Source organism: Chinchilla lanigera, unplaced genomic scaffold (genome assembly GCF_000276665.1).
Source record: "Chinchilla lanigera isolate Chin_1 unplaced genomic scaffold, ChiLan1.0 scaffold00028, whole genome shotgun sequence".
Classification (NCBI taxonomy): domain Eukaryota; kingdom Metazoa; phylum Chordata; class Mammalia; order Rodentia; family Chinchillidae; genus Chinchilla; species Chinchilla lanigera.
Window position 1 is genome coordinate 19,391,611 of NW_004955429.1, and position 11,784 is coordinate 19,403,394.

The following is an 11,784-nucleotide window of genomic DNA, read 5'->3' on the forward strand; positions in this document are numbered from 1 at the left end:
CTGGCCTCAAACTTGCAACAATCCTCCTGCCTCAGCTTCCTGAGTGCTGGGGTTACAGGCCTGCGTGCACTACCATGCCCGGCCCTTAAAAATGTTTTCTCTTTTTCCTCTTGCTTTGCTGTTACATGTGGGTTTGTCAGCTGGTCTTGGTAAACATCCCAAGCTGACACTGACTGCCCTCTTTTGCTCTTTCGAGGCCGGGCTGTGTTACATAAGAAAGGCCCCACGCCTTAGGGTGAGGTCATGGGCCGCCGGGCATGGGGGTGGCTCCAACCGGCAGGAGCACCGCAGATTCAAACCCAGCCAGGCATTTAGCCACTTCGCAAGATCCTGCTTAAAATACAAACTAAAGAAGACGGGCCCGTGGCACAGTGCGAAGCCTGAGTTTCTTCCTCGGCATCACCACCAGCCACGGTCAGGGTGGAGGCCGCGGATGGCAGCCTTGGAGCCAGCTTAGGCACAAGTGAAAACATTCTTTGGGGAAAGATCATTTTTGAACAAAAATTGTTCATCTTGTAACTGCCAGGTCATTTTTCCTTTAAAGAACATTTGTACGTGAAGCTGTACAGTCCCATCGGTGGCAGACTCCGCACTAACAGGCCAGCCCGAATGACATTCCCACAGACGCCCAGCTTTTTGTAAAGGCTTGAGCACTACCACATCCTGGAAAAAACTACAGAGCTGTGACTTTCCTAAGCCTCGCTGTTTTCAAGTTCTTGAAGAGTCTGGAATAATTAACTGAGTTCAACATTTCTTTGAAACAATTCCGGGCCGAGCGTGGTGGCGCACGCCTGTAATCCCAGCACTTGGGAGGCTGAGGCAGGAGGACCGTTGTGAGTTCGAGACCAGCCTAGTCTACAAAGTGAGCTCAAGGGCAACCTGAACTGCATAGCGAATCCAAAAATATAAATAAATAAAAATAAATAAAAATAAAACAATTCCTCTCCCTCTCTCTCTCTTTTTTTTATGTAGCCCCGGCTGGCCTTGAACTCACAACAGTCCTCCTGCCTCAGCCTTGTGGGTACTGGAATTACAGGTGTGCACCACCATGCCCGGCTCTAAAACAGTTCCTTATTTTTCAAGTCGAGAATCCCCATTTCCATCTATTTAAATTCTTTGTGCTCTCACAGGTTTTTAAAAAATGTGTTAAGTCAGGAGGAGGCGTGGGTTTTGCTCGGCTTGAAGCCTACGTGATTTACAAGAATCAGGGTGATTTTTAATAAAAGAATACAAAGTTAATGGCTGCAAAATTAGGTGGAGAAGCCAGAGCCGTCAGCTTCTGTGCGGGTTGGCACTTTGGCATTGGTGGCCGGAGCTGCCTTCCGCTTATCCAAATCTGTGTCAGGCTCAGGGGCCCTCAGAAACCACCTGTGCAGCCCCGGGGAGCCAGGCGCGGTCTCCTGAGGGGCAGGGCCGCGAGCCGGTGCCGCTGCGTGGCCTGGACCGGCAGCAGGATACGCACCTTCCAGCCGTCTCCCCACCAACCTAACCTCCAGCAAAAGAACCAAAGACCGACAAGACCGACTTGCTTCCTCTCTCTTCCTTTTCCTTTGTTACTTAAATAAAAGCAGTGTTGAGGCCAACCAGAGACATCATCCATGTGCTAGGACAGCACGGTGGCTGAAGGCTGCACACACAGGGCCCCCGGTTCAAATCCCAGCTCTCCACCCGACCCTGTGACACCAGGGCAATGACTAGGGTGCTTCACATTCTCAGTATCGTCGTCGGAAGGTGAGGACATGCAGAGAGTCTTCCTTACAGGGAGCAGGGGTGATTAATAGCGTCGAAAGTGCTCACCACAGTGTCAGGCACGCAGATGAAGGGAAAAGAAATATTTTCATTTATTTCACAGCCGGCAAAACGGAAACTCAGAAAACACTAAGTCTCTCAGCCAGTTAGTGGAAAATCAGAACCAAGGCACAGCGCCTGTTAATGTTAAAAGCTGCTTCCCTCCTTAGCCCTTTTCCCATGTTTTCAGCATCGGCGCCGGACGAGGGTGCTACCGGCAGGAGGAGGAAGAGAAGCTACAGTAGAGCCTTTGGGACAAGCTGAGACCTCGCTGTGCTGTCTGAACCCTTCCTGCTCTGCGCCTCTCCTAAGCTGTACAAGGAGCTCAGCTGATAGAGATTTGCACGATTTCCCCATGAAAATAACCCCACCAAGTCAGTGCCACTTTATACAGCGGGCTGTTGGTGCCATTTATCACCCTTGACCAGGCAGCGCTGAGCACCAGCTTGAGCGTCTTCGGCAGCCTCTTTGTCTTACAACAGCAGGCAGCCGGGCACCGGAGGGGAGCAGGGGCAGGGTGGCAGGAATCGTCTACCTGGTTCTCTTTGCTTGGCCTCTTCTGTCCATGCTCCGAGGAGGTGGTGCAAGGTGCTGGTCTCAGCAACCTCTCGAGCCAGTGCTGAACTTAGTTCTTCTCTGCGTGTAAAACCTTCAATCAGCCATGTGCACCCAGAGGACGGACGAGCGTCTAGTCCAGTGACTGCATGGACTGCTCCGGGCCCTGTTAAAGGAGCAGTGATGGGGTGGGGAGGCGTGTAGAGGAGGAGAAGGTGGAGGAACACTTAGAAACCGCATGACTGATAGCATCTAAATCAAGGTGTCACTTGAGTTCACGTCAGCCAACCAGTGCAGGCCTCCACCAACCAGACCTTGAGATACCGCCCAGAAAGACAATGATGTAAACTTGCACAGCGCAGCAAGCAAAAACAGCCCCATAGGTGAACAAACAGAACACACGCAGCACCTCCCAGAAAGCTCGGGTAGGGGGTAATTTGTTCTGAAAATAGAGATATATCAGTTAGATACTGGTGGAGTCCTGTTCTTTCTTAGTCGTAAGGAAGAGGGATTTCTAAGGGAGGCTTCACTACCATACTTACCTTCTCATGTTGCAAGTTTCAAAGATTCAGAAAAGGAGACGAGAAGTGATTACGGAAGGGTCTGTCATTCTAAAAGACTTCTATCACTTATTTCCCAAGAGTTCCTTGAGTCCCTGGCAAGAGTTTCAAGGCTACACTTGCCTCACTGCTGCAGTGGTCACATTCTGAATTGTTCCCGGGGACACTGGCTAATCCCTCAGCCTTCAGCTCCTGTATTGCAGGGTAAAGTGTGCAAACGCCCAGAAAGACGTCCAGAAAGAGTGCTCAAAAGGACTTGCTCCCTTAGGAAAGTTCACTTCATTCTTGGAGCCTCTTTAAGGACACGGTCATGGGAAAAAAAAAAAAAAATAGGACATAGCAATGGCCCTGAGCCTTGATATATTTGAGAAGAGCCAACTAGATTACTCACTGGGTTTCCACCGACTTTCTGGTTGCACTTTTTCTTCTTCAAAATGTAAAATGCCGAGAAAGAGGGTGCTTCTACCACAGAAGCTGCAGCAGGCTGTGGGATGTACATGTCCAGTGTTTTTGAGGGCTACAGGGCTCCAATAAAATCAGGTTGGATCACTCTGATCTACTCACTGGAGTCTGTGACAGATTTTTTTTTTTCTGGTAATTTTTGACTTGGCACAGTCTGCACTCTGTGGGAAATTGCTAGAGAGAATTAAACAGGTACTTAGGACTCAAAGTCATTAGCCAAAATATACTTTCTTTTTTCCCCCCTTTTTTTATTTTAAAGAGAATAACAACATATGTCCAAATAACGACAACATTGACAAAACCAAAACAACACAAAAACAATAAAAATGAAACAAGGTTTCAAAACAAAATGATGGGAATTAACACTGGTTGTTACATTACATATTGTTATCTTCAAAGTTGCTCAGAGTATCAGATGTAAGAATGCAAGATTTATCAAACCATTAAAGAGAATAAAAAGAACATTAGAAATGATACAGAGCTTCACTAAACAAGATGGTAAGAATCCACCAATGGTTTTATATTGCATATTGTTGTCTTCAAATTAGTTGTTCAGATTACCAAATGTAAGCATGCAAAATTCGTCAAAAAATTTAAGCATTAACTGTTCCTTTCCATACACCGGTAGACATCAGCAGTACAGTTATTCCAGCTCTTTCAAAAGATACTTTCTTTAGATCAAGATGGTCTCTGTCATTTCTCCACATTGATAGGATCTTCTGGTAAAGTAATTCTGGCTGCTCTTGCAAAGGGAGACCACAAGAAGTGTCCCTTTGATTGGAGCCAGAGTCCAAAGGCTGCGATCTTTCCAGAGCTGATATATGACATCAATCTGAAGATAAAACGTACTCAGCAGATTCCAAAACAAATAGATAAGAAAGAGATGAGGGAAGAGCAAAGCTGGGCACGATGGCCCTGCAGATGCCAGGGAGGACAGATTAAGATAAAAGAAAGCCCTCTGTACATGCGTCAGAATAAAACTGAAAAACAAACAAAACAAAAGGAATTTGGGCGTGGTGGTGCAGCCTGTCCGCCGAGGCAAGGACCTCAAGTCTGAGTCCCATCTGGGCAATTTAGTAAGTGTAGGGAACCCGTGGGTCTCTCAGTGTACCCCCAGGAGGAACAGTGGAGGGTATGCAGAAAAGATAGACAAGAGACAAGAGCTGCGTCAGGCAGAGGTGACCTCTTACCCAACGGGCAAGAGCACTGACTTTAACAATAGGAGTATTTATCTTATACTCTTGTAAAGTTAGCATCAGGAGAGGGAATGTTGCCTAGCGACTAATGACTGAATTGTCCAGGCAGGACGCTTTTCTCAAGACTGAGGTAGCTTAACTGCTTCAGTCCACTCTGGCTCAGTCCTGCCCTCACCTTTGTTTCTTAATTTAGTTTTGTACCAAGAACATCTTCTATGAGAAAACCTTATTGTAATTTAATTTTTTTTAAAAAAAACTTTGTCTTTTAACCAATGACCAAATTATTGGGGGTGACTTCTAAGAGGCTATCAAGATCACTGGGGGCTCCTTATTAATGAACAAAGGTTGGCCACCCCTCTATTTACCAATTGGAATCCTATCCAATAATCTCCTCTCACCATAAAAAATTGTGGTTAAACGCCTTAATTTTTTTTAATGAGCTGTTAGTAAACTAATTTTGATATTATTTAGACCAGCTGGCAACTCAGGTGAAAGCATGCTTTTAAGTCTGTAACCCAAATTGCATTATAAACACATGAGAAAAGAAAAATTTTTGATCTCAAATAAAAAGGGGAATAGCTGTTCACAGAATGACAAATAGGTAAATAACAAGTACACAGAACAAACAAGCAGAAGTCTTTACAAAATCAGAGTTCACTGAAGTATATTTTTTACCAAATTGAATTATAGTAACTCTATTACAATTCTAGATATTTGTAATCATAAATAGACTAGTCAGATGTTGTTTGTTAATTGGCAGAGATCTCTTACCAGAAAAATTTTGGAAGGAATAGAATCTTTCATTTATAATGAATATGCATATTTTTATTTTATTCTGTCATAAGAATACTGGTAACTTTTAACTCAATTATCTCTATATATTCTATTACCTATTTAGACCTTAGATTTCCATTTTGTCATTTTCTTCAATAGGCCCCAAGTCAAATCTAACCTCATCCTTGTCAACTTCTTTTCGAGATCTGGATTCATGATAAAGCCAAACAGCATGCTCTAGCAAAACACAAACATATCCTGGACTCCAAATTAGCTTTTTTGGCATTACCTGATTGAATTGTCTTTCTGCTGCTGTACTACCATCTTTAGTAAAATTTAAAAAATTTAATAGTGTATGTTGCCAAGTGAAGTGGGAGGAGGTGTTGATTTCCCCCTTTTGTTTTTGCAATTTAATTTTGATTGTATGGTGAGAAACCTGTATTCTTTATATTGGAAGAGGAAGCCATCACATAGCCTCCCTTAACCTAATATGTCCCGTCTGTAAAAACAGAAGCAAATTGAATTAACTTATCTGAAGGATAATGACAATTAATAACATCAGAGAAATTAGCCCAAAATCTGGATGGGGCCAATTAATATTACCAAATAAAGGCTGAAAATTTTGAAAGGTTGATCTGAACAGTTTGGGGCACAATAATATCCTTGTGGGATCAGTTGACCCAAATATGAAATTGTTACCATGGTTTGCACCCTTTGGAGGCCACCACCAGACCTGCCATTATTTAAATGGATGTCAGAATCAAGTGACTATTTAAACCCCACTGCTTTTAGACTGTACTCCAAACTTTTATATCTATTTGTAAAATACCAAAGCTTTTTTATAACAACTTAATTTACAACTGCAAAACAGGCTATCAACCTTATTAGGCATCAAGAGAACTTTAAGTAATTTTTTAAAAATATCCCCATTATTGTAAATCTTAGGAAATATGATTTTTTTAACTAAAGACAAAATGTTTTTATCTTGGGGATGGAGACAGCCTCTTAAATTGATCACCTTAATCTGAACTGCACAGCAAGACACTGTCTCAAAAAGACCAAAAAAAAATTAACCACCTTAAGAGGAAAATGTAAAGGCCTCTCTTTTAGTGTCAGTTGTAATGGAGAAAGATAGAAAACCCTACTCTGTTCCCCGGGAGGCTCCTTTCCCTGCCAAATGGCCTTCTGCATCCCTCCAGGTTAGCAACTTAGCACTCCTGTGACTGTGCCCCTGTAGCCACCATACCTGGAGGTCACCTGCACTTGTGTCTAAAAGCCCTTTGAAATCTTTTTTCTTTTAGTAATCAGTTTTACTTTTGAACTCCACAGGTTTCAAAAGACCCAAAGAACTCCACAGGTTTCAAAAGACCCAAATCCTTGGATCCCCCTTTTTAAAATTTATTTTATTTATAATTCTTAAAATTTTGTCAAGGAAAGAATGAATTGAGCTATATGAGAGTCTGGGGTGATTTGAACAAAGTTTTGTTCCTGACTCTGGCTGCAGCCTCCACTCCATTGGGGCTGGGTGAGCTGCTAGCAGTGGCTCAGTTGTCTTAGTACCAGGAATGGACTCCCTCACACACATTTCCCCTCCCCTAGGGACGAGGCAGGGAGCTATCGCCTTTGTAGCCTCAGGGAAAGGAGAGGGGCGCTGGTGCTTTTGCTCTGACCACTGGATGTCCCGTTTTTTGCCCGAATTCTGAGGGCAGGCACTGATTGCCCAACTTCAGGTGCCAAAGGTGTGCACAGCCGTGCTGGTTCTGGTGCTGGTGCCGGTGCTGGTGCTGGTGGCAGTGGCAGCAGGAACAGCCAGGGCACGCCTCTGTCATGTCCCTTCCATTTGGTTCCAGGTGCAAATGTTTGTAGTTGGTGGCATGTGCCAGCAGCTGCGGCTGGACCAGGTGTGTGGATGCGTAGGCAGCCGGAAATCCCAGCTGGGTCTGCCTAGGACCTGAGTTTGGGGCCTTCCCTGAACCCAGTTTGTGCCCCTCCCCTTGGCGGTGCCACTGTGTCGCTTGCAACCAGCCAGGTGTAATTTAAAAGAAATTTTTCCTTTTTCATCTAATCAAGCAGATGAAAAAGCAGATGAACCCCTCCCTACCCTTTGCGAAGGTTCGAGCTCTATGAGCAGCACCGTTGTTCCACCCTCCTTGTCCTGCTTGGGCTCAGGACTTGACTTCAAGTACAGTTCTCAACTGAATGCTTTGTGGTTATAAAACCCCTTCTAACCACAATCCAGAAAAGAAAGGTAAATATAAGAACCAAGAAAACAACAAACATTTTTATATGCATCTATAAACATCTGTGGTTCTTGAAACTCTGCCTGCTCCAACTTTAACTACTCGTAATTCAATATACAATTCTCATTTTGGCTTCTTTTAAGCCTATTTCTCTCTTTAAGCTCATTTATCTCTCTGGCCCTAGTGAACCCGTTTCTGGCCCTAGTGAACCCATTTCTGGCCCTAGTGAACCCATTTCTGGCCCTAGTGAACCCATTTCTGGGCCTAGTGAACCTGTTTCTGGCCCTAATAAGTCTCCATTCCCATGCTTTACACCTGATGTGCCAGCATCATGCACTCCAGTGCTGAATACTGGCTCTCACAAATGTGCTTCCTTACCCTGGTGCATGCTCTCTGGAAGTGTACCCACCGCCCACTTATTCTCTCTCACTGGGGCTCCTGTTCAGGCAACAAATGTAGGGAACTCGTCCGTCTCTCAGTGTATCCCAGGGAGAAATGGCAGCAGGTATGAGGAAAAGATAGACAAGAGACAAGAGCTGGATCAGGCGGAGGTGACCTCTTACCTGATGAGCAAGAGGACCTGCACAAGAGTAGCGGTGTTTATTTGTACTCTTGCAAAGTTAGTCTCATGACAGGCAAGATTGCCTGTGACTAACGACTGAAATGGTCCTGTCAGGACACCTTTCTCAAGACTGAGGTAGCTCGACTGCCTGAGGCGCTCTGGCTCTGTCCTGCCCTCACACATATAATGAATTTCCAGCTTCAGCTGCTCCCAACAAGTAAGGTCCTATCTCAAAAATAAATAAAAATAAAGAGGGCTAGGGATGTAACTGTGCAAAAGCCCAGGGTTCAATCTCCGGTGCTGGGAAGGGGGAAAAAAAAAGAAGGAAATGTAAAGACAAAGGCAAATATAAGCAGCCAGGAGGTGAGGCGGTGGCCCTGGAACATTACCTTTGGAGGAGAGGCACTTTGATAGCAGTGAAGAAATCCAAAGGACAGTCTGACATCCTCAAGGGCTAACAAAAGAGCTGCCATTTCAGAATTCTATTGCTCAGTGAAAACATCTTTTTAGAAACAGAAAAATCAAGACATTTTCAGAGAAGTAAAAGCGTAGTTTGTAACCAGAGAGCATTTTCTACTACTTGGGCAGAAGACAGACAAATGATAAGACAGGAAAGAGGAAAGGAGGGCAAAGATGGCCCGGATAGGTGATGTGAATAAATGCAAATATAGACTACTCTACCAAGGAAAAAGGACCCCCCAAAAGGATGAGACGTCTCTTTGCAAAAAGAAGCACTTTATTTAAGCTGGTACCCAGTGGCACGGAGTACAGATGGACTTTGTACTGCTGCGCCCTGAGGAGAAACAGCGAGGGGCTTATAAAGGAAAAAACCGCCAAGGGTAGGGAGGGGGAACGTGGAACATACAGTAGCCAGATCTTGTTTTTGCAGGATGTTATGTACATCTGGTGGTCATAGTTCTCAGAACTGATGTTTTCACAAGAACATTGAGTTAACGAGTTGGCTCTTGTGGTTTTGCATTGCCTGGGAAGTGCAGCAGGGGATTTTTATGGGTACCATAGGTGACTTGAGGGTGAAGGGAAATGGTGCATACAGAACAGGATGGTGGCGCTTTGGTCAAGGTACAACATTCCCCACTGATTTTTGTTAGTGAGGCAAATCTTTGGCTCATAGACTAAGTCAGAGGAATTTGTTTATAACCTTGAGTCCTCAGAACCATTAGCTTAATAGTTTGTACCCGGTTTTTAACGTAATTTAACAGTTTGTTAATGATACGTGGCCCAATGGTTACACAAACGAGTACAATCAACAGAGGCCCAGCGGCAGCGGTTACCAGAGTTGTGAACCAAGGGTAGAAAGAGAACCATGGTTGGAACCAGTTTAATTCAGCTTGTCTAGCTCGTTTTTTTTTCTGTAATCTTTTTGAGATTAGCCATATTTTGTCGGATGACTCTAGAGTGGTTGGCATATAAACAACAGGTTTTTTCTAAAGCTAAACAAAGGCCACCTTCCTTTAAGAATAACAAATCTAGGCCTCATCGGTTCTGTAGTACCATCTCTGCCAAGGAGCTAAGGGAGTCCTCCAGTTTAGACACTGAGTCACTGAGGAAAGCTAGATCTTGATCAGTGAGTGCGCTCAGGTGTCTGTAATTTTGGTCCTCAATGATTAGACTGGATACTCCCAATCCCAGGGATCCGGCTATCTCTATTCCTAGCAGGGTGGGGATAAGCACAGGGTTTTGTTGTTTTTTTTTTTTTTGGAGGTGAAGTCCCTGGGGGCTTGAGCCGGACACAATATGGCTTTTTAAATTTTCTCCTGAATATCAATAGACCTGAGGAAAACTGTACTATGACGCAAAGCTCAGGATGCTGAGTAAACAAATGATGCATAGAGCACGGAGTGATACCCGAAGTGCAGGCGAACCAGGTTCCATTTGGAGCAACCAAATGTTGATTAGCGGGGTATGAAAAATTGGAAATCTGAATGGAAGAGGTCAAGTTACAGAGTGAAGCGTAAGGCGAAGTTCGCAAGATGTAGGAGGCAGAGTAGATGCAAGTACTGGGTGTGCCCTGGACGTTGTCCAAGGTGAGTAGGGGCTTAGCACCCCACCAGCAAGTGGGGTCATCAGCGGAGGAGTTAGAAAACTGTTTTGCTGTCACAGGAGTGCCCATATAGTAGGGTGGACGAGACGGAAGACATAGCCAGCAGTCAACAGTAAGATTAGGGGAGCTGAAATTTAGGAACTGGAAAGCAATATCTAGAGGCAAGAAAGGGTCTGGGGGTGCAGGATGTAGCTGTTTCAGAGGAAGGAGAAGGGGGGCGTGTAGTGGACGGAGGGGAAGAAGAGGGAGTGCGGTGGGGTGGAGGTGGACAGGGAGCTAGGGGTCCTATGGGGCGAGCAGGAGCTATGCGTGGGGGCCCTGGAATGAACTGTATAGTAGAAGAGTTTCCAGGGTTATAACAAGGTGAAGTCCAGAGTCTGATACCATAATGTAATCCTTGCTTCCAGGTTGTACTGGTGGGAATCTTTGCCTTAAAGGTCATCAGGTTTTTTTTTTTTTTTTTTCCTCCGGTACCAGGAACCGAACTCACGACCTTGCGCTTGCCAGGCAGGCGCTTTGCCGGTGAGCTAAATCCCCAGCCCCCATCAGGTTGCATTGATTAAGTTCACATGAACTGGGAGTACTATGGGCAAGATGAAGGTGTTCATCTGCATTGCCTCCATTCCAATGGGAGATAGTGACACAGCTCCAGTATGGACAGAAAAACTCTGTGTCCTGCGAGTATGCACAGGATTGGGTCCCAGAGCTGTATGGTACTCCGCCATAATATTGGAGTTGGGGGCAGAGATACCACGGAATAGGCTGTAATTTCTTTTGGTTGGGTGTGTTTTCACAGATATTGGCCCCAACACCTGGCATACAGGAGATTCTGTGGGTTTTTGGACTTATATTTAACAATTGGCATAGATCTATCCTAATTTCCCCATGAACAGTGGTGTTGGAAGCCAATACTTCCCCAGTGTTGTAATCAGTTAATTTCCAAGTCCCATGTATTGGGGCATGGTACAGTTTACTTGTGTCCCCACGAGGGAGGATGCATAAGATCAGAACAATCAAGTACATTTGGTTAATTTAGGCTTTAAAGGGTCTCCAGAAGAGGAGGTCACAGTCCACTTATCTGAAGTTTGGTCTTTGTCCAGGGCCGGGACTGGTTTGATGTGAGAATGATGAATCCAAGCAGTCTTTCTGGTGACCATGACCGCTGTCAGAGTACTGAAGACCACCGTGAAGGGACCTTCCCAGTGTGGCTCAAGAGATTCTCGGTGGTGCCTTTTGATGAGCACCAGTTCCCCGGGTTGCACAGTCAAGAGGTCGTCCTGGGTGGAGGCAGGGGGCGGAGGATGCTGTTGCTTGAATAGCTGATGGATGGAGGCCAGGATGGGCTGGAGAACCTGGAGAGACTTAATGAGGTCCTGATTAGCCAAATCAGCTAATTTTTCTTCAGCAATTTTGGGAATGGGGGGGAGCTCCCGAACATGACCTCAAAAGGGGAGATCCCTGCAACATAAGGTGTGCAACGCATGCGTAAAAGGGCAAAGGGAAGGAGACTCACCCAGTTTTCACCAGTTTCCAGAGCCATTTTAGTCATCATTGCTTTTAAAGTCTGATTCATTCTTTCCACCTG

General features: G+C 45.1%; 1 protein-coding gene and 1 long non-coding RNA gene across 2 annotated transcripts in view; both read right to left on the reverse strand.

Annotated features, from left to right (window-relative positions):
- Positions 1-2,458, reverse strand: part of Olah (oleoyl-ACP hydrolase) — an 18,703-nt gene extending 16,245 nt beyond the window's left edge. Inside the window, exon 1 of the mRNA XM_005387148.2 lies at positions 2,324-2,458. Within this exon, the coding sequence (XP_005387205.1) occupies positions 2,324-2,355 (32 nt within the window). The 5' untranslated portion in view covers positions 2,356-2,458. The remainder of the gene's footprint in view (positions 1-2,323) is intronic.
- An 8,663-nt stretch (positions 2,459-11,121) lies between these two features.
- Positions 11,122-11,784, reverse strand: LOC106148801. The gene is made up of 2 exons (XR_001234485.1): positions 11,713-11,784; positions 11,122-11,560 (listed from the first exon to the last, which is right to left on the reverse strand). It is a non-coding gene; the product is annotated as an uncharacterized LOC106148801 (long non-coding RNA).